General features: G+C 41.1%; 1 protein-coding gene across 1 annotated transcript in view; it reads left to right on the forward strand.

Annotated features, from left to right (window-relative positions):
* LOC123605593 (translation initiation factor IF-2-like) overlaps nt 1-27,331 on the forward strand; it is a 57,586-nt gene that overhangs the window by 27,358 nt on the left and 2,897 nt on the right. Inside the window, exon 6 of the mRNA XM_045496612.1 lies at nt 20,524-20,596. Coding sequence (XP_045352568.1) covers nt 20,524-20,596 — 73 coding nt within the window. The remainder of the gene's footprint in view (nt 1-20,523; nt 20,597-27,331) is intronic.

Below are 27,331 nucleotides of genomic sequence, written 5' to 3' on the forward strand. Positions count from 1 at the left end.
TTGTGCCCCATCCATCCAGCTCCCCCCCCCCCCCCCACCCCGGCACAGACCCTCTCCTTGACCAAACTGTAGCAAGGCTCCTCTGAGGACCCTTCTTGACCTCAGCCTTGGCCTGTAAGAACTGCATATCCTGGGACACACTTCCCCCTGTGCACCCACCCCACCCCCACCCCTCCCACGCACACACTAAGACTCTTCTTGAAAAACTCTGACTTGGCTTCTAGCAGCCTAAGGCCTCCTCTCTGGGATGACCCAGCCCCACCCGCCTGGAGTTCCAGTTTGGAAAAGCCCCAGGCTGCCAGAAAGGATTTACCTTTGGTCCTGGCCGACACCTGATGGTGGGGGCCCTGACTTCCCTTTCGTTAAGTATTTATTAGAAAAACTTACAATCGTAATCCTTTCTCTGCCCCTTCGAGACGTAGACGTACATCCTACAACCCAGGAGTGTCTTTCTCAAAGACCTGAAAGCCATTCCTTTGACATGTAATCACGAGGGAGGGTAGAGCCTCTGTCTCCCGGTCTGTGTGGGAGCCTAACTCTGACAGGTGCCACTTAGCAGACACAGATGGCCTAATCGCCTTGACGGGCAGCAGCCACCCTGCCCGCTTCCTTGACTCGGCTTGCTCCCCCTCCTTATCCCCCCGTTCTTCTTTTAAAACACCCAGTCAGTCACCCGGATTGCAGGTGAGCTCAGTTCTCTCCTGAAGTCTCTTTCCCCTTTGGCAGTATATACCGAATACAAGCCGCCTCTAGTGCCCTTAGTGTCCGGCTTTGTTTTGCTTTAACAGCATCCGCCCGAAGCTTGAGACACGTGCTGTTCTCAGCATTAGGTAGTCTTACAGAGCAGTGAGCAAAACAGACCAAACCTGTGCCCCTGAGGAACTTACAGTGAGCGTACCAGGTAAATTTAAATAGATACGCGGTAGATCAGGTAGGGGTAGTGCTACAGAGAAAAGTAAATCATAGTAGGAATGTAGGGCAAGGAATTGTTGTGTCAAGTAGGGGGGTCAGGGAAGGCCTCTCTGAGGGGGAACGTTGAGTGGAGCCCTAAAGGAGATGGAAGAGAGAGCCATCGGGGAGGAGCCATAAGGGGGAGGAGCATTTTGCTCCCTGGGGAACGGCTAGTACAGGGGCCTCAGACCAGAGCTCCACTGGCACATGGCAGGACCATCAGGGAGGCCAGATGGCGATAGCCAGTGCCTCCCCACGACGGCTGTAGCGGTTTCTTGGGCCTCCCCTTGGACTCTCTTCTGCAGCAACCTGAGGCCGTGTCAGGCGAGTGGATGGTGGTGTTTCTCTTGGGACCCTGGGTGGCATGGTGGCTTGGGACCAGTTGCAACCGAGGGCCTTTTGGGGACATGGAATCCAGTCTACACCATTACATGAACTGGGAGTTGGAGGGAGGTTGTGTGTCCTCATTGACGGTTCCCATTGGCTGGTTGCAGGAGGAAGTTGGCACTTGTGCCTAGGTTCCCTGCGGTCCCCTAGGAACAAATAGAACTGCGCTAAATCAGGATGTTGGCAGTGGAAGCCACACTGCTCTTTCTTAGGGAACGTGGAGGTGGAGAGTGAGCTTAGGGAGAGTGAGCTGGAGGGAACCCAGTGACCTAGGGTTGGAGGAGGGGAACTGTTCTTTGGCTGCTGATGTGTAACCATGTGTAGCCATGTGTAGACACACGGTCATTAAAGGTAAGTCAGCAGTGTATGTGATTAGGGCGAAGCCAGTATCAATGACAGGTTGATACTGACTTTGGGAACTTTGACTCACCCGCAGCAGTGAAAAGCCAACAGGGTGTATTAGCTTCTATAAAGACTATAATAAGGGAAATACATTTGTCCAGAAACAGGCTGATATTGATACCGTGATTTTAAATGCTTTCCAAAAGCACAGTGGAAAAAGCATCGAGTATAGAGCCGTGGATTACAAGAAATGATAATAAAACAGCAGAAGCAAATAATGAGCGCTTAATAGGGAAGTTAAATTTCCACACTTCACCAGACTGTTGCTGCAAAGTACTAATCTAAAAAGCTAATGTGAACACTATCTCTGCTCGATGCAGTATAGGAGAAGTAATCTCAAATCATCCAGAATTATCTTTATACTAAGCTGTTTGAAATGACCCACTCAACATAGCGTCTCAAGACAGTCTTTCTCTCCATACAAATAATTGTCTTCTCGGGTTGGAAATGTTGCCACAGATTAAGCCAAACACATTTTTTTGCCCCTAATTCTTCGATTTCCATTAGTTCATTTTCCGGGAATGCCAACCCGAGAACTAAAATCATGTAAAAGAATGATTTTGGGGGGCACCTGGGTGGCTCAGTCAGTTAGTTGTCCAGCTCTTGATTTCAGCTCAGGTCACGATCTCACGGGTTTGTGGGATTGAGCCCCACACTGGGCTCCCGGCTGGGTTTGGAGCCTCTGTCCCTCTGCTCCTTCTCCATTTGCATACGCTCACTCGCTCTTTGTCTCTCTCTCTCTCTCTCTCTCTCTCTCAAAAAAATTTTGGTTGGAATTGATATTTGTAAGGCTGATGCATTTTCTGTTAGTGTTGCCTAATATCTTAGGAAATTTGTATGGCAGATATGCGACACGTTATATTTAAATTCTACAGACTCTAACCAGTGTTTCTGTGCAACAGTCTGTATTGTTTTAGTTTAACTGGCGGCTCCTGATGAGCTTAGTACTGAGGGAGCTAATACACCTCTCCTAGAAGACTTGGAAGTTAGCGTATTAGAACTTCGTTGTCCTCTGCTCCTCGGCTTCCCAATTAAAAATTTTCTGCTAGATTTTTAGATTATCATTTTGACAACAACCCAAGATATTGTAATGGAACATAAAAGTGAAGTAGAGCTAATATCTCAGTTTGGAGAACTTTTTTTTTTTTTTTTTTTTTAAAGCAGAGATGTGGTCTGAAAATTGCGTTTGTGTAAGGCTGGGACCAGAGAGAGGCTGGTCAGACACTCGTCTCAGGTGCGGAATTTAAAGAGGTATGAAAAACCAAACAACAAAAATAAATGATCTCTTAATGTAATTTAAAAATGAAAACTAGGGGCGCCGGGGTGGCTCAGTCGGTTGGGCAACTGACTTCGGCTCAGGTCATGATCTCACAGTTCATGAGTTCGGGCCCCACGTCGGGCTCTGTGCTGACAGCTCGGAGCCTGGAGCCTGCTTCGGATTCTGTGTCTCCCCCTCTCTCTGCTCCTCCCCTGCTCACGCTCTGTGTCTCTCTGTCTCTCAATAATAAATAAACGTTAAAAAAAAAAATAAAAGAAGATTAGTGCAAAAAATGCATGATGAGCAAAATACCAAATTAAAAAAAAAATCAGTATTGATTTTTTCCTCTGGTGTCAGCCTCCAGGATGAAGCGGCACAGCACTGTCACTGATTGTGTCTTAACTTAAAATTTTGATATTTTATTCGTCATGCATTTTTATTAAAAAAAAAAAAACCCTTATCTTGGAACCACATCTGGAATGTTAGAGTAAGGACTTTCAGTAAATATTCTCCTGCAAAACAGCACAGAGAACAAAATTTCATGGAGGCAAATATTGGCATAATAAACTATTTTAGGACTCTGGGATTAAATCAGAGAGTTGCAACAATTCAAGGAGCATTTATTCAAGAGAAAAGACTGAATTTCAGAACAGTGAACTCCTAGTACAGAAGCCTTGAAAGCTAAATGCTACTGGAGGGGTAGGAACAACTTCTGAGCTCTTCAAAAATCCCCACACTCAGAAAATTGTCACTGTATGACCTGTCTGGCAAATGTTGAAAAGCTCTCTCCTCAGAGCTTGTTTTTTTTTTTTTTTTTAAGGTTTATTTTGAGAGAGAAAGGGAGGGAGAGAGCACGTTAGCAGGGGAGGGGCAGAGAGAGAGAGAGAGCAAGAAAATCCCAAGCATTCTCTGTGCTGTCAGCACAGAGCCTGATGCAGGGCTCGATCCCACAAACTGTGAGATCATGACCTGAGCCAAAATGAAGAGTCAGATACTTCACCGACTGAGCCCCCAGGCACCTCAGAGCTTGTTTATATTTCACCTGATTCAGAACTCATTTTGTGTGAACAGCTTTAGGGCATTTTTTAAAGACACTCAGCAGCAATTAACATTGCAGGTGCCTGAGGTGGCTACACCTGTTGAGGTTGACAAGAAAGAGGTTGACCAAAAAAACCTTAAAAAGAATAATTGGGATGTTCTGGTATCTGTGGGATTTGAAACGCTTTGACATATGTTTTAGAATTTACAAGGCCCCTGCGCATGTGGAAATTTATACATTTGCCGAGGACTTGTGAAGGCCCTGATCTGTTACCCTGGGTGACACTGAAGCTCTCTATACAAGCAGGAAGAAAAGGCTAAGGGAGAGTTGGAAACTGCCTATCAGAGCATAGAAAGAATGTGACTACATACACACAATTCCTCAATGAAGGCTGAGAGACATATTAGTTCAACGCATTTTAAAGAAATTTTTGGTTTAGAAACAATGCTTATTTATTTTGAGAGAGAGGGAGGGAGAGAGAGAGGGAGGAGGAGAGAGAGAATTCCAAGTAGGCCCCACGCTGTGTGCACAGAGCCTGATGTGGGGCTCTAACTCACGAATGATGTGTGGTCATGATCTGAGCTGAAATTAAGAGTCAGAGGTTTAACTGACTGAGCCACCCAGGGGCCCCAGGGAATTTCTGTTTTATCATTAGTTGGCCACTAAAGGCAACTAAACAAAGACTTAAGCAGCTACATATGATACAACAGACTTTATAGAATTAGTCCTGGAAATGGATACACAGCATTAGTATCAACAAAAACAACAGGCAGCAACAACAATAAACCTTTGATGGAGAGTGAAATCTGAGTTTATTGAAAATCCAGTTTTCAACACACACAAAGAAAGAAGGGACAGGGAAAATCCAAAAGTGTCCCTGAGAGTCCAGATATTGGACTTAGTAGAAAAACATTTTATTTTATTTTATTTTATTTTATGTATTTATTTTTATTTATTTATTTATTTTTTTATTATATGAAATTTAGTGTCAAATTGGTTTCCATACAACACCCAGTGCTCATCCCAAAAGGTGCCCTCCTCAATACCCATCACCCACCCTCTCCTCCCTCCCACCCCCCATCAACCCTCAGTTCTCAGTTTTTAACAGTCTCTTATGCTTTGGCTCTCTCCCACTCTAACCTCTTTTTTTTTCTTTTTTCCTCCCCCTCCCCCATGGGTTCCTGTTAAGTTTCTCAGGATCCACATAAGAGTGAAACCGTATGGTATCTGTCTTTCTCTGTATGGCTTATTTCACTTAGCATCACACTCTCCAGTTCCATCCACGTTGCTACAAAAGGCCATATTTCATTTTTTCTCATTGCCACATAGTATTCCATCGTGTATATAAACCACAATTTCTTTATCCATTCATCAGTTGATGGACATTTAGGCTCTTTCCATAATTTGGCTATTGTTGAGAGTGCTGCTATGAACATTGGGGTACAAGTGTCCCTATGCATCAGTACTCCTGTATCCCTTGGATAAATTCCTAGCAGTGCTATTGCTGGGTCATAGGGTAGGTCTATTTTTAATTTTCTGAGGAACCTCCACACTGTTTTCCAGAGCGGCTGCACCAATTTGCATTCCCACCAACAGTGCAAGAGGGTTCCCGTTTCTCCACATCCTCTCCAGCATCTATAGTCTCCTGATTTGTTCATTTTGGCCACTCTGACTGGCGTGAGGTGATACCTGAGTGTGGTTTTGATTTGTATTTCCCTGATAAGGAGCGACGCTGAACATCTTTTCATGTGCCTGTTGGCCATCCGGATGTCTTCTTTAGAGAAGTGTCTATTCATGTTTTCTGCCCATTTCTTCACTGGGTTATTTGTTTTTCGGGTGTGGAGTTTGGTGAGCTCTTTATAGATTTTGGATACTAGCCCTTTGTCCGATATGTCATTTGCAAATATCTTTTCCCATTTCGTTGGTTGCCTTTTAGTTTTGTTGATTGTTTCCTTTGCTGTGCAGAAGCTTGTTATCTTCATAAGTTCCCAGTAATTCACTTTTGCTTTTAATTCCCTTGCCTTTGGGGATGTGTCGAGTAAGAGATTGCTACGGCTGAGATCAGAGAGGTCTTTTCCTGCTTTCTCCTCTAAGGTTTTGATGGTTTCCTGTCTCACATTCAGGTCCTTTATCCATTTTGAGTTTATTTTTGTGAATGGTGTGAGAAAGTGGTCTAGTTTCAACCTTCTGCACGTTGCTGTCCAGTTCTCCCAGCACCATTTGTTAAAGAGGCTGTCTTTTTTCCATTGGATGTTCTTTCCTGCTTTGTCAAAGATGAGTTGGCCATACGTTTGTGGGTCTAGTTCTGGGGTTTCTATTCTATTCCATTGGTCTGTGTGTCTGTTTTTGTGCCAAATTTTATTTTATTTTTTATTTTTTCAATATATGAAGTTTATTGTCAAATTGGTTTCCATACAACACCCAGTGCTCATCCCAAAAGGTGCCCTCCTCAATACCCATCACCCACCCTTCCCTCCCTCCCCTCCCCCCCCCCCCCCCCCCGCCATCAACCCTCAGTTTGTTCTCAGTTTTTAAGAGTCTCTTATGCTTTGGCTCTCTCCCACTCTAACCTCCTTTTTTTTTTTTCCCCCCTTCCCCTCCCCCATGGGTTTCCGTTAAGTTTCTCAGGATCCACATAAGAGTAAAAACATATGGTATCTGTCTTTCTCTGTATGGCTTCTTTCACTTAGCATCACACTCTCCAGTTCCATCCACGTTGCTACGAAAGACCATATTTCATTCTTTCTCATTGCCACGTAGTACTCCATTGTGTATATAAACTGCAATTTCTTTATCCATTCATCAGTCGATGGACATTTAGGCTCTTTCCATAATTTGGCTATTGTTGAGAGTGCTGCTATAAACATTGGGATACAAGTGCCCCTATGCATCAGTACTCCTGTATCCCTTGGGTCAATTCCTAGCAGTGCTATTGCTGGGTCATAGGGTAGGTCTATTTTTAAATTTTTTGAGGAACCTCCACACTGTTTTCCAGAGTGGCTGCACCAATTTGCATTCCCACCAACAGTGCAAGAGGGTTCCCGTTTCCTCTCCAGCATCTGTAGTCTCCTGATTTGTTCATTTTGGCCACTCTGACTGGCGTGAGGTGATATCTGAGTGTGGTTTTGATTTAGACAAACATTTTAAATCAGTGATTATAAATGGGTTCAAAGAGTGAAAGGAATTCACATTTAAAGAATTAAAGTATGAAAATTATGTCTTACCTAATAGAGAATATCAGTGAAGAGAGAGAGATAATAAAGAACAAAATAGAAATTCTGGAGTTGTAAAGCACAATGAAATGAAAAAAATGACTAGATGGGGTCAACAACAGATTTAAATTTGCAGAACTAAGAATTAGTGGACTTGGAAGTCAATTGAAATTACACAGGCTTCCCCCCCCCCCCCCCCCCCATAATGGAAGTCCCAGAAGCAGGAGAGAGAAAGAGACAGAAAGAATACTTGAAGAAACAATAGCCTAAAACTTGACAAATTTCATTTAAAATATCAACCTGAATACCCAGGAATGTTAGTTCCAAGTAGGATAAACACAGAGATGTACACTTACACAGTCAAGCTATCAAAAGCCAAAAAAAAAAAAAAAAAAAAAAAAAACCTAAGAGAGAAGTGAATCATGGTGTTAAAGGGATCCTCAGTAAGATTAACAGCTAACTTTTCATCTGAAATCGTGGTTGCCAGAAGTAGTAAGATGACACATTTAAAGTGCTGAAAGAGGGGCGCCTGGGTGGCGCAGTCGGTTAAGCGTCCGACTTCAGCCAGGTCACGATCTTGTGGTCTGTGAGTTTGAGCCCTGCGTTGGGCTCTGAGCTGATGGCTCAGAGCCTGGAGCCTGTTTCCGATTCTGTGTCTCCCTCTCTCTCTGCCCCTCCCCCGTTCATGCTCTGTCTCTCTCTGTCCCAAAAATAAATGTTGAAAAAAAAAAAAATAAAGTGCTGAAAGAAAGAACAATCAAGAATTCTATATGCAGCAAAACTGTCCTTCAAAATAAAAAAAAATTAAGACATCTCAGAGAAACCAGTTTGTCACTAGCAGACGTATCCTACAAAAAAAAGTGAATCTTTCTAGTTGTAACAAAAAGAAACTAGACAGTAATTCAAATCCATAGGAGAAAAAAAGAGTATCAGTAAAGGCAACTCCATAGTAAATGTAAAAGATGGTGTAACCCACTAAGAAAATAACTAAAAAATATATAATAAAAGGAACAAGGGAATTAAAATGGGATACTAAAATAACAAAAAATAAGGCAGTAATGGAGGAATAGAGGAACAAAAAGGCCTAAGATATATAGAAAACAATAAAATGGCAGATTTAAATTTTACCAATAATTATGTTAAATGTAAATGGACTAAACACTCCCATGAAAAAGCAGAGATGGGCAGAATGAATTCAATAAGCACGACCTAACTATATTCTCTCTACAACAGACCCACGTTATATTTAAACACAAAAAGTTCAAAAGTAAAAGAATATAATAAGATGTACTGTGTGGGGTGCCTGGGTGGCTTGATCAGTTAAGCGTCCAACTTCGGCTCAGGTCATGATCTTGAGATTCATGACTTTGAGCCGCATGTTGGTCTCCATACTGACAGTGTGGAGCCTGTTTGGGATTCCCTCTCTGCCCTTCTGCTACTTGCATGCACACACTCTCTCTCAAGAAACAAATATACTGAAAAGATACACCATGCAAAAAGTAACCAAAAGAGAGCTGGAGTGGCTGTCCTAATACTGGAGAAATTGACTTTAAGAAAAATATTATTACAAGGGTAAAGAGAGTCATTATATATTGATAGGTCAATATTTCAGGAAGACATTATAATTACAAACATGTGCAAATAACATCAGATCCCAATACATGAAGCAAAAACGAACAATTGAAGGGAGAAATACAAAGTTCAGCAATAACCACTGGAGATTTTAATATCCCACTTTGAATAATGGATTGAAACTGGGCAGAAGTTCAATAAGGAAGTAGATTTGAACATTATAAATAAACTAGAACAGACATCCAAAGAACACTGCATTTAACCATAGCAGAATACACATTGTTCTTAATCGCATACAGAAATTCTTCAGAATAGACTGTATTAGCCCATAGAACATATATTAGGCCACACAACAAGTTTTGATGAATTTAAAATTATTGAAATCATACAAAGTGCTTTCTGATCACAGTGGAATGGTATAAGAAATCAATAGTAGAAGGAAATTCAGAAATTCACATAAATGTGGAAATTAACACACTCCTAAATAGCTACTGGGTCAAGGAAGAAATAATAAGGGAAATTAGAACATATTTTGAGGTGAATGAAAACAGAAACATAACATACTAAAACCTAAGGGATGCCACTAAATCAGTGCTTAGAGGGAAATTTATAGCTGTTAATGCCTATACTTCTAAAAGAAGAGAGTCAACAAAATGAAAAGACAACATTTGGAACGGGAAAAAAATCTTTACAAACCGTATATCTGAGAAGGGATTAATATGTAAAATATATAAAGAACTCATGTAACTCAACATAAAAAGCAAATAATCCAATTTTGAAAATAGGCGAAGGACCTGAATAAACATTTTTCCAAAGAAGATATATGCACGGCCAACAGACACATGAAAAGATGCCTCGTATCAGAATTCATTGGCAAATCGAAACCATGGTGAAATATCACTGAATCCTTTTGGAATGGCTGACATTAAAAAAAAAAAAAAAAAAGGATGAATGCAAGAATGTGGAGAAAAGGGAACACATGTGCAGTGTTGGTGGGAAGGTAAATTGGTGCAGTCACTATGGAAAACAGTATTGAGGTTTCCCCCCAAGTTAAAAATAGATAAACCATAGGATCTAGCAGTTCCAATTCTGGGAATATATACATAGGAAACAATTCCAAAGAAAATGAAAACACTATATTGGAGAGATACCTGCACTCCAATGTTGATAGCGGCATTGCATACAATATCTAAGACATGGAAACTACCTAAGTGCCTATTAGAATAAATAAATTGTGATACACAGGAATATTATTAAGCCATCAAATGACATTCTGCCATTTGCAACAACATGGATGGACCTTGAGGGCATTATGTTGTGTGAAATAAGTCAGATGGAGAAAGATGAATACTGTATGATTTCACTTATCTGTGGAACATAAAAACAATCCAAATTCATAGAAAAAGAGATTCGATTTGTGGTTATTGGAGATGGGGTGGTGGTGAGGGGTGGGGGAATTAGATGAAGGTGGTCAAAGTATACAAAATGTACAGACTTCCGGTTATAAGTAAGTATTGTGGACATAATGTACAATATGATGAGTGTAGTTAACGATGCAGTATGGTATATATGAAAGTCGTTAAGAGAGTGAATCCTAAGAGGTTTTATCAGAAGGAAAGAAAACTTTTTTTTTAATCTGTGTGAGATGATGGATGTTAACTCATTGTGATAATGAGTTCACAGTATAGGTAAGTCAAGTCATTATGTTGTGCATTTTAAACACACAGTACTATGTCAGTTGTATCACAATAAAATGGGCGGAAATGAAGGAGGAGAGATCACAAATCAGTAACATAACCTTTTGCCTTAAGGAGGTAGAAAAAGAGCAAATGAAACCCAAAACAAGTAGAAGGTAGGAAATAATAAAGACTAGAGCAGAAGTAAATAAAATAGAGAATAGAGAACAGTAGAGAAAATCAATGAAACCAAAAATTAGTCCGCTGAAAAAAAAATCAACAAAATCGACAAACCATTTAGCTGGCTGACCAACAGAAAAATAGAAAAAGCTCAATTACTGCAATCAGGACTAAAAGAAGGAACATCACTACCCGCCCTGGAGAAATAAAAAGGATCATATTCTGAATAATTTTATGTCAACGAGTTATGATAACCTAGGTGAAGTGGAAAACCCTAGGAAGACACATGACTACCAAACTACCCAAAAAGAAACAGAGACTTTGACGTGACCTACTGTAAGCAGAGAGATTTAGTAATGAAAGAAATGCTCACAAGGCCAAGCCCAGGCATCTGTGGCTCCCCTGCTGAAGTCTACTAAATATTTGAAGAAGACTTGATGGTATAGCACAATCTCCTCCAGAAAATGGGAAAGGAAGGACCATTTCCCAACTCATTGTTTAAGGCCAGTATTACTTTGATACCAAAACCAGACAGAGATCACAAGAAAAGTATAGCTGACTCTGGAACAGTGCAGGGGTGAGGGGCATTAATCCCCCATGCAGTTGAAAATCCACATATTACTTGACTCCCCAAAAAGTTAACAAATAGCCTACCATTGACTAGAAGCCTTACTGATAAGAACTACTGCATATTTTTTATATTTATTATTTATATGTGTTATGTACAATAAAATAAGCTAGAGAACAGAAAATTTTATGAAGAAAATCGTAAGGAAAATACATTTACAGTACTGTATTGAAAAACATTGTACATGAGTGGACCCACACAGGGCAAACCCATGTTGTTCAAGGGTCAACTGTATAAGCTGATATTTCTTATGAATATAGATGCACAAATCTGTAACAAAATACTAGCAAACTGAAGCCAGCAACATATAGAAAGGTTTACATGCTGTGACCAAGTGGGATTTATCTGAGGAATCCAAGATTGGCTTAACATATGAAAACCACTGCAATGTACCTTATGAATAGAATAAGTACAAAAACTTCATAATCATCTTGCTAGGCATAGCAGAAGCACCTAACAAATGCCAAAAGCACTTCATGATAAAAGCATTCACAAAACTAGGAAGAGAAGGAAACTTCCTTGAGTTGATGAAAGGCATTTACCAAAACCCCATAACTAACATAATACTTAATGGTGAGGGACTGAGTACATCCCCCTAAGATAAGGAACAAGATGAGGATTCCTTCTTTTTTCTTTTTTCTTTTTAATTTTAGGGAGAGAGGAGAATGCCATCAGGGGAGGGGCCCATGGAGAGAGAGAGAGAGCGAGAGCAAGAGAGAAAATTCTAAGCAGGCTCCATGCTTAGTGCAGAGCCCAACACAGGACTTGATCCCATCACCCTGGCATCACTATCTGAGCTGAAATCAAGAGTTGGAGGTTCAACCGATTGAGCCACCCAGGCACCTCCCATTTTTTTGCGTTTATTCAATATTTTATCAGAGGTTCTAGCCAAGCAATTAGTCAAGGAAAAGAAATAAAAGGCATTCAGATTAGAAAGGAAGAGGTAAAACTATTTTGGTTTGCAGATGACATGATTTTTAAAAAATATTTTATGTTTATCTTTCATCTAAATTTAGTTATTTAACATGCAGTGCAATAATGGTTTCAAGAGTAGAATTCAGTGATTCGTCACATTCAACACCAGGGCTCATCGGAATAAATGCCCTCCTTAATACCCATCACTCATCTAGCCCATCTTCCACCCACCTCCCTCCATAAACCCTCAGTTTGTTCTCTGTCATTGAGTAGATGACATGATCTTATACATAGAAAATCCTAAGGACTACACACACACACACACACTTAGAGCTAATTAAGTTCAGCAAGGTTGCAGCATATAAGATCAATAAACAAAAATCTGTTTCATATGTTTGCAGTGAGCAATTTGAAAATGAAATAAAATTCCCTTTACGGTAGCATCAAAAAATAAAATACTTAGGGATAAATTTAACAAAAGGCATTCAAAACTTGTACACCCAAAACTACAAAACATCACTGAAAGAAGTAAAAGATAAATAAGTGGAAAGACATCCTCTCTTCATGGATTGGAAGACAATATTGTCAAGATGGCGGTGCTCCCCAAATTGATCCATAGCTTCAGGGAAACTCATGTCAAAATCCCAGTTGCCTTTTGAGCAGAAATTGACAAGCTGATCCTGAAATTTATATGGAAATATAAGAGACTCAGAAGAGCCAGAACAATCTTGAAAAAGCAAAACAAAGTTCAAGACTTGCATTTCCTGTTTTTATAAGTTACTACAAAGTTACGGTGATAAAGATAATATTGGTATTGACATTAATACCATCTTATGGGGCACCTAGGTGGCGCAGTTGGTTAAAGCGTCCGACTTCAGCCAGGTCACGATCTCGCGGTCCGTGAGTTCGAGCCCCGCGTCAGGCTCTGGGCTGATGGCTCGGAGCCTGGAGCCTGTTTCCGATTCTGTGTCTCCCTCTCTCTCTGCCCCTCCCCCGTTCATGCTCTGTCTCTCTCTGTCCCAAAAATAAATAAACGTTGAAAAAAAAATACCATCTTATAGATCAGTGGTATAAAATTGAGAGTCCCGGAATAAGCCTTTACAGTGATCATTGATTTTCAACAAGGGTGTCAGGACAATTTAGTGGAAAGAGTAGTCGTTTTAACAAATGATGCTGGAATAACTATATATCCACATTCAAAAGAATGGAGTTGCACTCTATTTTACACTACATACAACAATTAACCCGAAATAGTTCATTGACCTAAATGCCAGAGCTAAAACAGACCAACAAAAACTCATGGAAGAAAAGAGGAGTAAATCTTCATGATCTTGGATTAGGCAATGAATGGTTTCCTGGATACAACATCCAAAGCACAAGTGACAAAAGAAGAAATATATAAGTTGGGCTTCATAAAAATTAAACACTTTTGTGCTTTAGAGAGTATCATTAAGGAAGAAAAAATACAGCCCATAGAATGGGACAAAAATTTTGCAAAACATATACCCAATAAGGAACTTGTATATGAAATATATAAAGAATGTTTACAACTTGATAACATAAAGACAAAAAACTAAAAAGTTGAGCAAAGGATTTGAGTTGACATTTCTCCAGAGAAGTCATACTAATGGCTAATAAGCATATGAAAAGGTGGTCAACATTATGGGTTTAGGAAGATAGAAAAAGAAAGCACAATGAGATATCACTATGCACTCACTAACATGGCTAACAAAAAAGACAAGTAACAACAAGTGCTGGTAAAGATATGAAAACTTTGGAATCCTGATACGCTGCTGGTAGGACAGTGAAATGGTGCAGCCACTTTGGAAAACAGTTGCTAGTTACTCAAATTATAGACATAGAGCTACAATATGACCCAGCAATTCCATCCTAAGCATATACTCAAGAGAATTAAAATTTTATATCCACATAGAAATGTGTATATCAATGTGCACCTAATATCCCCAACTGGATACAATTCCAGTACCTGTTAACTGATGAATTTATAAACAAATAGGGCATATTCATATAATAGAATATTATTCATCCATAAAAAGGAATGAAATATAGACGGTACAACATGGGTGAATTTTGAAAACGTTTAACTGGCAGAAGACAGACACAAAAGGCCACATATTTTGTGATTCCGTTTGTATCAAATATCCATAATGGGCAAATTTACACAGAAAATAGATGGTTGTGAGGGGTGGGCATAAGGAAGGTGGTATATCTGCTGATGGGGTCGGGGTTTCTTGGGGGGTAATGAAAATGTCCTAGAATTTGATAGTGGCAATAGTTAAACAACTTATGAATGTATTAAAACTACTGAATTGTGTCCTTTAAAATGGTGAATTTTGTGGTACGTGAATTACATGACAACAAAGCCGTTACTTAAACGATTATTCATCTTGATTACTGAGTTTTTCAGTTTCCCTTAAATTATGTGCCCGAGGCAAATGTTTTGCTTCTGCCTAGTCCTGGCCCCACTTTTCTCTACTGGCCTTTGCCTCAGGATACATAAGATAGCCATATTGGAAGATTAAAGACCTTAGGAGTTACATGTGGAGAACCAACAGTTGATGGTGGAGGTGAACTCCAATGAGTTGATAGAATTCTGGAAGCAACATTCTCTGAGTCTTTTAATGTAGGAGAAACCTCTTTATGTCCAGCAGGGCCAGGCTATGTGACACTGCAGTGTGGTCTTGGATGTCTGTGCTCTGTAATCACTAGGAAAAGTTAGCATCCTCTTAACAGATTTATTAGTAAGGAAGAGAAAGGCCGTACTTCCTAGAGCAGCACTGTTCAATGGAAATGTAATGTGAGCTACATATGTATTTTACATTTTCTAGTGGCCACATTAAAAAGATAAAAAGAAACACATGAAATTAATTTTAACACATTTAGCCAGATATATTCAAAATATTATTTTAACATGTTGAATATCTTCCATTCTTTTGTCATACTGAGTCTTCAAGGTCAAGTGTGTATTTTAAACTTATAGCACGTTCCAGTTCAGACTAGCCATATTTCAAGTGTCCAGTAGAAACACGTGGCTAAATGGCTACTGTATTAATAGTTATGGAGTTGTTTTTATAAAATCAGATTCAAGAGACACAGTTTGGTGTACTGGCTTTGAGTTGCATCCAGGTTCAAATTCTGGTTTTGGCTCTAACACTGTATTTATTCCTAAAACATTTATTGATATCTGTTCTTGAAAAGTTATATAGCCCATATCCATGAGCTACATGTAATAGTGGGGAGAAGTAAGTCTTACTGTATTGTTATGACTGCTACATTGAAGGCAGTAGTCCGTTCTACTTGGGTAGGGGCCGGTGGTGGTCAGGAAGGGCTTCATAAAGAGGTGAAGGTCGAGCTTCATCTTGGAACATGAGGTAGATGAAGGGCAAAGGCAGAGTCGGGGAGGCTTAAAATAGCACTGCCCAGGAAATTGCTTACTTCTAAGCAATTGGTTCAGCTAGAGTGTGGATGTGAATGGGTGGCTGAAGGAGTGGTGTGGTTGAGGTAGAGTTAGGGACCATGTGTTTGGAGGGTACCTGAAAAGGAGTTTAGAATACATTCCATATTAGCAGTGGGCACCACCAAAGAGCTTGAAAAAGGAAGTCACAGGTGACATTTGTTCTTTGTCACTTGACCTTTCAGACCTGCCTCTCAGTCACCTCTTTGCAAAACTGGGATCCTGAAATTTAGAGAGTTGCCATGAAGATTAAATATAACATGTCTGATGGTCCAGCCCAGACTCTTGAATTGAGAGACTGCCTCTCTGGTAGTTTCCATCTGTTGCCCCAGCACATGAAGTGGCTGTGCTCCAGTGTACCCAGGGAAAGCTTTCCAAAAAAATAAACTCTTGAAATTCGAGAGTAAGTCTCCGGGTGCTGTCCAGGAATTTCTGTGTGTAAAAAATTCCCTCAGTGATTATTGTGTAACCACCTGTTCCTGTTTTGCACACTAGTGTGCAGAGTTTACTTTCCCAGCCAGTTTGTTGTGATTGTTTTTGTGCTCTGAATATGGTATATCTTAGTTAATGGTTATTTCATGTGTTCCTCCATAGTTTTGGATGTGGTTTTGATCAAACGTTCTCATTGCCATGTAGTATTCCATTGTGTGCTAAACTGCAATAAATACTTGGTTATATCAGTTATGAGTTGAACACAGTTGGTTTTTCCAAGAATATTGTTCTGACTCAAACCAAATTTATAAGCATCTGTCTGATAATAGATATGTACACCAGCTCCTCAACTTTATGTCCTATTGTTTAAAAATATTGTCTGTACCTCAAAAGTCAAGATCAAATCGATGTACTTTCTTAATTTGAAAACTATGCTCCAGGGTTTTGTGTTCTTTACTCTAAAAATGAATCATTCTGTGTGTGGAGGGTATGGTTGTTTGCAACTTTTGTGTTCATTTTGTCCTTTTATATGAATTCAAAAAATATTTCTCTGTTATTTTTACCTACCATTCTAACTAAGTTTAGCATTGACTCTCTTTGTAAAAGTTTTTATTCAAGTATAATTAGCATACAGTGTTGTATTAGTTTCAGGTGTACAATGATTCAACAATTCTATACATTTCTCAGTGCTCATCAAGATGAATGTACTCTTTTTAAAAATTTTTTTGGAGAGAGAGAGAGAGAGAGCATACAAGAGAGCATGAGCAGGGAGAGGGGGAGAGAGAATTTTAAGTAGGCTCCACACTAGGTGTGGAACACAATATGGGGCTCGATCTCATGACCATGATGAGATCATGGCCTGAGCTGAAATCAAGAGTTGGGCACTTAACTGACTGAGCCACCCAGGTGCCCCAAAATGAATGTACTCTTAATCCCTTTCAGAGGTTTCACCCATCCCACCGTCCCCTCAATAACCTCCCCTCTGGCAACCACCAGTAAGTTCTCTGTATTTAAGAGTCTTTTTCTGTCTCTTTTTTCTTTTATTCATTTTTTTTTTCTTAAATTCCACATATGAGTGAAATCACGTGGTATTTCTTTCTCTGATTGACTTGTTTCACGTAGCATTATACCCTGGAGTTCCTTCCATGTTGTTGCAAATGGAAATATTTTATTCCTTTTTTATGGCTGAGTAATATTCCCGTGTGTGTGTGTGTGTGTGTGTGTATACACATATATATATATACTTATCACATTTTCTTTACTCATTTATCTATCGATGGACCCTGGGTTGCTTCAATATCTTGGCTATTGTAAATACTGCTGCAGTAAACATAGAAATGCATATATCTTTTCAAATTAGTGTTCCCATTTTCTTCGGGTAAATACCCAGTAGTAGAGTTACTAGATCATATGGTAATTCTTTTTTTAATTTTTTGGGGAACCTCGATGCTGTTTTCCACAGTGGCTGTACCAGTTTGCATTCCCACCAACAGTGCACGAGTTCCCTTTTCTCTGCTTCCTTGCCAACACTTGTTGTCTCTTGTGTTTCTTGTTTTAGCCATTCTGAGAGGTGTGGAGTGATATCTCATCATGGCTTTGATTTGCATTTCCCTGATGATTAGTGTGGTTAAGCATCTTTTTATGTGTCTGTTGGCCATCTGCGTGTGTCTTTAGAGAAACGTCTTCTATTCATGTCCTCTGCCCATTTTTAAATTGGATTCTTTGTTTATTTTTTGGTGTTGAGCTGTATACAGAGTCCTTTTACATAGGACTCTAAGGCCTTAGGTAACACCTGCTCCCCTTGCCTTTTGTGTCAGCTTCCCAGTTTTGCTGCCTGGTGATGTTCCACAGACCTTGCTCTGATCTCAGTGATCATTACCAGTGGCCTAGGCTCCTCTGTGTGAGGTTGACCCGTTGGTTCTTAGGCAGCCTCTGACTTCACAGAGTGACTTTGCTTGGTTATTACTGGGAAGCTTCCACACATGTATGTAGAGTCTCCACAGACCTTTGCTAGCTCTCCTTACCTACGTTCACACTCTTGCTCGATCGCTTTATTAACGTAATGTTGTTTTCTAACTGTCTTTCATAATGGGCAGTGCCATTCCAACTGGTTTATTAATTCCAGGCTGTGATATTTATCTGTAGCCATACCTATTATAATAATAATGATTTCCTTTCTCTGTTATTGTTGGTGCTGTCATTTAGCTATTGCCATCATTAACACATTTGCCTTCAACATTATAGTGGTCCACAGTAGATTGCATATCTCTGTTTCAAAGGGAAAGTCAGTGCTAGAACAGTGAACAGTGCCTCTGAATGTAGGATATACTCTCCATGCATTTTCTCTCCTGGTCTTATGTGTTTTGAAATTCTGATTGGATATGAACAAAACAATAGGCTCCACCTGGCATGTCATCTGGGACTCTGTAGTAAGAATGCTGATTTTTAAAAAAATGTTTGTTTATTTATTTATTTTGAGAGAGAGAGATTGGCCGAGAGAGAAGGAAAGAGAGAATCCCAAGCAGGCTCCGTGCTGTCAGTGCAGAGCCTAACGTGGGGCTTGAGCTCATGACCCTGAGATCATGATGTGAGCTGCAGTCAAGTCAGACACTTAATCAACTCAGCCCGAAATCAAGAGTCAGACGCTTAATCAACTCAGCCACCCAGGTGCCCCAAGAATGCTGATCTTGACCTTACACCTTTTCTTCAGATCATTAATTTTCAAAAGCAAGGGAATGTGAAATAGATAAACGGGACTAAGAAGAGGTTAAAAAGTTTATTTTGCAACCGGCTGCTGGTTCATGCAACAAAACAAAACAAAGCAGTTTATGGTAGGCTGCTCATTAACAGGTCTCCCCGTAGGAGGGAAAATCAGTTAAACCATTTCTGCTCCATCTCAGAAGAAAATACATCGTATGAACGGGAAGCTTTTTGTATCGGGGGTATCCACGTGGCCTCTCTTCTGTTGGGTTTTAGTTCCAGTGGTGTTGTGCGTGCCCTACATTACGTCCCTAGTGTCGGGGGTCGCTTGTGGTGATGGTGTGCTGGTGTTCGTAGCAGTGGTGGGAGTGGTGGTTGTGGCAGCTCCTGAGATAGATGGGTTGCTGAATATATTAGACGAGTGAACGTCTCCTTCATTCCATCCCGACGTGGACCTGTTTAATTTTCTCAGTCTCGTGTGATGCTTGCCGCCATGTCAGGGCTGGATCAGTGAGTGGGCAGCCCTCTGCTTTCCTCCCCACCTTGTTCCTCACTTACTCTGACTTGCCCTTTGGCCTGCCCTTCTTAGAGATCTGCGTTCTTACTGTCTCCCTTTGCCTTCTAGCCCTCAGCTGTCCTCTCTTCCACACACTCTTGGAAAAGACGCTTGATGTTGCAGGGAGGAAGCTGAGAGGGAGTCGGCAGTAAGTAAATAGACTGGGTGGGAAGAAAGAATCGAGGAGGTTCGCTCAGGCCCTTCCAAATGCTGGAGGCAATTCACTTGTTACCTCTCTGGTGCGAGGAAGGTGTTAAGTGGGAGTGGAAACAGTTAATACCCAAACCATGGACGCTGCTTAGGAAAATGATGTGTGCCGAGCAAAAGGTAGTTTTGAAGATTTAGTTGTTTTCCGGTCCTTTTTTTTTGACTTAGAAAAATGATGACGTTGTCATTTTTGAGGTAAACGGTGGTTGGACATGACAAACTTTCTATGGCTGAAGCTTATAATAGCAGGCATTCTGTGGCATCTACTGAAATAGCATCTGGGAGGAAAATTTCTTTTTTTTCTACCACCTAAAACTAATCTTGCTGGATAATTTAGAGAGGAAAGTAATTTTTGCTGTTTTTTTTTAAAAATACAGTTTTATTAGATTTAATTAATACTGTTAATATTGTGGGATTCATAGTTCCTCTAGTTTTTTATTTTTTTTCTGAATAAGAACAAAGTAAGAATAACAAGGTATAAATTTTGTGTCATTTAAGAAAATTAGGAACTACCAAACAGACATAATTATTCATGTACCAGAGGTATTCTTCCCCTGACAAAAGCCAAGTCTTAAGTCTGTAAGATACTTCATTTATATGGTGTATTTAAGAATCAGTTTTTAGATCATTAACTACTTGAGGGGTTAAGATAGAAGGAAAATTGAAGTAATGTAATTCACTGAGGATTAATCTGAAAATAAGATTAAGTATCTCTAAAATCCCAGACCCAGCCAATGGAAAAACGGTTAAGTTCATGAAACAGCTCCACTTATGAAGAGTTTTGTTAGTGGTACAATTACTGCATGGATTCAAGCCCTCCTGAACTAACTTTATTTTTCAGGGAGAAGAAGTATTATAACGAAGTAACTGGTTATGCTTTTCTATTTCTGTGTCCTTCCTTCTAAGTGTTCACCTCTCTTTTGCTTTTTTAAGGTTTCCACACCTGGACCGTCAACTAAGGCAGATTGTCACCAATGGCAGTAAAACTCGTTTTCTGGAGGTCAAGGTGAGTTTCTGTGGCTCTCTACTTGATTTAGTATTTCCTTCAGCTTGGGTTCCTGGCACTCAAAGTAAACAGTGATAAGTTTTTGGTGGATATTATTAATGACAAAAGTCAATTAAAATGAATTCTGGTATGAAAGCTTAATTTTGCTTTTTTTAAAATGTGAGGAATCTATTCAGACATTGATGAAACTCAAATTCAAGCAACATGTTTTGTTAATGTTATTAAATTTGTGGCACGTGCTTATAACGGATATCTTTTTCCTAGCGGTAATTAATCTCGTACAAAAGGTTATCGTGTTATTGTTAACGTGTGTTTAGTAATATCAGTTGACAGAAGTAGGACAAGGGGATGCAGTTGGTACTTAGGGTCTTGCTTTGAGGGGAGGATGTGCTTGATCGCTGAGGTTACTGAGAGAGAAAGCCCAGATTGGGGGCGGGGGAAAAAGTTAATGCAGTGCAAACAGAGTTTATGAAACCAAGAGCAGATGATTTAGTGAACAGCCAAGACCACAGAAAGTTTAAAATGTTTGAGAGGAGCTATTCCGAGGGCTGCTGCTGGCCCATATGGCATTTTGTGCAAATTAGACAATGGCACCTCTTCCACAGACATTTTACTTTCTTGTGACGGAAAATTGTCGAACTATACTGATTTTTACAACAAGACACTTTCTTGCCATATGCTGGAAAATTGCAATATAAATAATCAAATTACCCATCTTTAAACCATCGGTGTTGCAACAAAGATGCACAGTTTTTGAAATCGTAGAGATGCTAATGATGTGATCGGTGGCCTCTTAAACGTGGTGAACTTGCACAGTACACGACTTGAACAGATGCCAGGCTGGCTTTGCTTTGTTGGGATTTAATTCAGGGTAGACTCTAAGGAAGGGAAACTTTTTACTAAGTCTGGTCACTGGGGCAGAGGATAGAAACAACAGTGTGGGGTATGGCTTTCACTGGACACTTGGGTAGCATGAAAGAAACTTGTTAGAAGGACAGTAGCTTCTATAGGTTTGGAGGCCAGAAGGGGTAGCCTGAGCTTTCTAGGGGTAAAACTAGGAAAGGAAAACCTCAACTTTTATGTTTTAAATCAAATTTATGCGTGAGTTCCTGAGACTTAGTGATATAGAGTGTATATTTTCAGAGTGCCAACCTTACTCAAGCGGGCTTTATTCTGTAGATCACCACCTCTGTGATGGGCTTATTCTGAAAGACTATTTAAACTTGAGTGTTTTGTCCTAGTAAAAGGGAGCTACTTTCAAAATGTTGAGGGTGTTCATGGAGCACCTGGGTGGCTCAGTCAGTTGGGCAGCCAATTCTTGATTTTGACTCAGGTCACGATCTCATGGTTTCTTGAGTTTGAGCCCCACATCAGGCTCTGTACTGACAGTGTGGAGCCTGCTTGGGATTCTCTCTTGCCTTCTCTCTGCCCTCCTCCCCCACCCTCCAAATAAGTAAATAAACTTTAAAAAGATGTTGAGGGTGTTCAAAATGGGTGGATGGCTCTTCCCTGCTTAACAATGTTTTTATTATTTTTTTTTCTGCGTAACCAATTTTTAAATTAATCTTCCGATGAGACAAAAAGCTGTGAAGTCGATGTTAATGGGTAGATAGCGATTGATAAATACAGGGTAAGGAGGATGCAGCAGTATTTTAGGACAGCAGGTGGAGAATGTGGCTGATGACTGATGTGTTAAAGAACAGATCCGGGAAAAAACCTTAATGCAGTGCTGATAGGTGGCAGTGGTTGCAGGAGTGGTCAGGGTGGTGGTGGCAGCCGCCATAATGTTGATGACTCCTGTGAGGGAGGACATGGAAGGAAAGGATGCCAGGCCATGGAAACAAAACATATGGCCTAAGAAGAAGCTTCGGCATCCTTAATGCTGATGACAGAATTGATTAGCGGGAAATTCAAGGAGCTCCTCTTTGTGGAATGCCAAGTTAATTTTCTTATTGTATCACTTATCCGTCCCCTCCTCCCCCAAAGGACACCACCTTACATTAAGAATGACAATAAAGGGGCGCCTGGGTGGCGCAGTCGGTTAAGCGTCTGACTTCAGCTGGGTCACGATCTCGCGGTCCATGAGTTCGAGTCCCGCGTCGGGCTCTGGGCTGATGGCTCAGAGCCTGGAGCCTGTTTTCGATTCTGTGTCTCCCTCTCTCTCTGCCCCTCCCCCGTTCATGCTCTGTCTCTCTCTGTCCCAAAAATAAATAAACGTTGAAAAAAAAAAAAAAAAAAAGAATGACAATAAAGAGACCTTAGAGAGTAGTTCTAATTCCAGTGAATGTTGATGTTTATCTCCCATACCCCAGCTCATGGCCCTCATTGCTTTCGTGTGTGCGTGTGTGTGTGTGTGTGTGTGTGTGTGTGTGTGTGTATGTGGTGGGGTTGATACTCTGGGTACCGAAGCAGAGGAACACATAGTCAATTCAGAGAACCATTTAGGTGATTTAGGGGAGAGGCCCTGGTGTTGTTTACATGTGAAACCTCTCTCCCCCACCCCTGCCACATATACATGATCTATGTTTTAAAATATTTTTTAAATGTTTATTTATGTTTGAGAGAGACAGAGACAGAATGCGAGGGGGTTAGGGGCAGAGAGAGAGAGAGAGACACAGGATCTGAAGCATGCTCCAGGCTCCGAGCTGTCAGCACAGAGCCCAACACACAGAGTTCGAGTGGGGCTCGAACTCATGAGGCATGAGATCATGACCTGAGCCAAAGTTGGACACTCAACCGACTGAGCCACCCAGGCACCCCTACATGATCTATGTTTTAAAGAAAGGTATTTCATGGATGTATTTGTTTTTAATGAGTGGAGGGTGCAGAAGGAAATGGGAAAGCGGATAAGGGAGGCTTATATAAATCATTTCCCTCCCACCCTCGGATAATTGCTTAGATGTTGTTTTGCTTTGTGGATATTAAGTCTGATTTTTTTTCTCTGCTGTCGGAATACCAAGGAAAGAGCAACAATAGGAAGATGTTCTGGGGTCTGATATTTGGCACCTGTGATACTGAGCTGATAAGTTCGTGTTCCATTTTCCTTACCTTTCAGTAGGGAGAAGGATATTTGCAGTTAGAAAATGCTGAGGAAGTCTTTGTGAAAACACTAGCTTAACAAATGTTAAAATGGCACAGAATAAGGTACATAACAACAGTCTAGCATTCTCATTGTCATTAATCTTCGTACTTTTGGATTAAAACATTTTATCGCTACGTGGTCCAAATAATCGTCTTGATTATTATTATTTATTTTTTTAATTTTTTTTTCAACGTTTATTTATTTTTGGGACAGAGAGAGACAGAGCATGAACGGGGGAGGGGCAGAGAGAGAGGGAGACACAGAATCGGAAACAGGCTCCAGGCTCTGAGCCATCAGCCCAGAGCCCGACGCGGGGCTCGAACCCGCGGACCGCGAGATCGTGACCTGGCTGAAGTCGGACGCTTAACCAACTGCGCCACCCAGGCGCCCCACGTCTTGATTATTTTTAATAAGAGACCCTTTATGTTGATTATATAAAGATGCACACACACACTCTGACGTAAGAGACATGTAGAGAGAGTAGCTTTTAAAAAGGAGTCTTAGCGGGGTATCATACGCTGGAGGTTGTTCGATTAGGCATATAGCACCCTGTATTAATGCATGCTCAATGGAATGGAATCACTTTACAGTGTTTAAATGCCAATAATATCTGACTCAGAGCAAATACTCACTTACCCCAGTGCTGTGCTGAGCTGACCACACTCCTTTGTCTCCTTTGTTCCTTAAACACCCTGTGAGGTAGATGGTGCCATGGCCCTTGGTTTGCAGCTGGGGCTTGTAGCCAGCCTTGCCCTTACCCACTAGGTCTGCTGCCCCTTTGGACACTGGATGAAATCTTGTAGACTCCAGAAAGTGTTTTTCATTTCTCAAACTCTATGCATTTCAGACCAGCCTGGCTCAGTCCTCATAATATGAAGCCTGATAGCTTCACACACGGAATTGCTTTAAAATCGAGCAAATAATTCTATCATTAGAGGGCACCTGCTGAATAAGGCCAGAAGAATCCTAAAAATAAATTTGCACCACATAATGAGATGTGAGGGAATTGTCGGTTACAATTTGTTTCCCAGAGACCTTAGAGATTTTTGAAGAATATGTTGGGTTTTTTTTTTTTCACCACTAAAGAAGGTCCTGTGATTTGAAAATATCTAAATGTCAAATAGGACCAAAATATTCTCAGATTTTTGAGGATTGGAAGAAACTCAGCAGTGTGTGTGTGTCTTGTTTTCTGCTTTAGCATTATCTTGAGGAATAGATTAGAAACTCTAGGGTCTCACAGTCCCATCATTTCAGGGAAGGTGAGGTTAATATTCTTCCATATCTGCCTTTTCCTTAGAAAACCCAGGAGAAGAGCCCAAACACATTTTAATATTTAAATCCATAGATGCAGAGCCCAGGATTTTAAGAAATTGGTTGTTGGGGGAGGGGAGGCAGAGCGACTAAGTGTCACATGGCTGATCCCGTTAAGATGATGGACACCACGTAGGTTTCTTTGTTGTCTGTTTCTCCATGTGTCCAAGACTGTACAATTTTCCACGCACTGCTCTCTCGTACTGTTAGATACGTGCTATCATCTGGCCTCCGTAGCTAGGAAAGAAACCCATGTTCCGTCTGAGGCGAGGTCAGATTTTATTCAACTAGGTCGTCGGGGCACACACACGGGGGCCTGGATCGCACTGGCACTGTGTCGTCTTTGGTAATTAAATGGGTAAGCGTGCCAGCAGCACACGCGATGGCTTCACTCCTGCTATTCGAGGCAGATAGCAGGCAGCCGTGTGATACTTGTACACGCGTCCAGTTAATGATGAATTACGACGGGAATCCTGGAAGGGCTCCTGCGAGTCTCATATTAAGTCAGATGAGTTCACTGTAGTTCAAGTTAGCACAGAAATCACAGAAGAATTAAAAATGGATGGGTTATTCAGATGTTTTATGAGTCACTTTGAGGACATCTTAGAATACTGTAGACTCCGCCCACCCCTTTCCTCTTGGAAGCACTGAGAACCCGAGCTGACATAGCCATTTGGCGGGACTTCCTGGGGCAGCAGCCTGGGACCTTCGTCAGGAGAGATCAGTCGGAGATCCATTTCATGTTCTTCTTTTGAAGGTTGAGTTTGGTTCCAACTATAGGAGAATGAGTTAAATGGCTTTTAAAATACGACTTTTTAAGATTTGCTTTTGCCTGAAAAGGATTTTGTATTTAGCTTTTCATCATATTTTTATAGTCATTATTCATTGTACTTGCCATCCTGACCTTTGAAAATGCTGTGCGCACGCGTGTGTGCGTGCGTGTGTGTGTTTGATGTGCTCTTAGGGTGAGGATACTCCGCTTCGATGCCAGGATGGGCAGGATGACCTTCCCAGAAGTGGTTGTTGACCTGTGCAGGTTGCGGAGCAGCCTTGGCCTGTGGCTGGGGGGGGGGGGGGGACACGGGGGTCCGCAGCATCTTCTCATCTTGTTCCTGTCGGGCCAGCTCATCATTGGAAAGTAAGCTCCATGGGGGCTGGCATTTGTTCATTCACTGCTGTTTCCTGACACTGTGGCCACCGAACGCCTGACACTTGCTGGGTGCCCCGTGGACGTTTGTAGGATGAGGGAGGCCGACTGGAAGCTGGTGGCTCTGGGGAGTGGGATGCCTTTTTTTCCCATCTCAATTGGAGGAAACCAAGAAGATGCGTTCTGTTATTCTTTCTGCATCAGAGACATAGTGAGAGATCACGGCAAGACTTAACGCTTCATTTAAGAAACCGGGGAGAAGCAATCTTTTATTCATGGCATAGAACGTACTCAGTTCAAGTCCTGGCTTTGCAGGCGAGTCCCTGATACGTTGGCTTTCTCTTTATGCTTTTTTATGTATAGACAGCTTGTTACGTTTGTCAGTCTGAACCAGAAAGGTCATGAGAAAGGCATGACGAAGGATGGCGTGGCATTTGGTGGTGACACTCTGGGTCATATCTTGGCATTTTGGAGTATGTGACCTGAATTGCATTACAGTTCCCTTCCCTTAAAATGGGATAGCACTTGTCCTGTAGTTCCAGAAGGATCCAATGACATGATAAGGTAGGGCACCCAATAATGTTACAGTGCTGGGCACAAAGGAAATATTGCTTTCTCTTCCAAGTAAGGCCGTGTTTAAAATTGAGGGGCACTTGGAGGGCTCAGTGGGTTAAGCGTCTGACTTTGGCTCAGGTCGCGATCTCATGGTTCGTGGGTTCAAGCCCCACGTCGGGCTCTGTGCTGACAGCTCAGAGCCTAGAGCCTGCTTTGGATTCTGTGTTTCCTTCTCTCTTTGCACCTCCCCCACTTATGCTCTGTCTCTCTCTAAAAAAATAAATAAAAAAATTTAAAAAGTCTCCTTTGAGAAGCTGATATTTCTAGACTTGCTAAACTTCTTAAAAAAGCGTATATAGTCCCCCTGCCCCTTCTTTCTCAAAATAGGGTATATTAAAGGGTCCTATACAGGAAGTAGGGCTGCTCAAAAGTTGTGGTTTGGCCGAGGAGTCTGTTTAGGCATTCACATAACTGCGCCAATCTGAGCTCGTTTGCTAATGAACCAACATTCTTCCATGTGGAAGCCACATGAGAGCAGACCATGGGGAAATCTAAACTAAGTTTTGAGGTCTGTCAATCCAGGGTATCCTTCTCCTCAGAGTTTAATTTAGAGGAATAGTGATTCTCTGTAATAACTGCA

The sequence above is a fragment of the Leopardus geoffroyi genome, chromosome A1 (genome assembly GCF_018350155.1).
Source record: "Leopardus geoffroyi isolate Oge1 chromosome A1, O.geoffroyi_Oge1_pat1.0, whole genome shotgun sequence".
Classification (NCBI taxonomy): Eukaryota; Metazoa; Chordata; class Mammalia; order Carnivora; family Felidae; genus Leopardus; species Leopardus geoffroyi.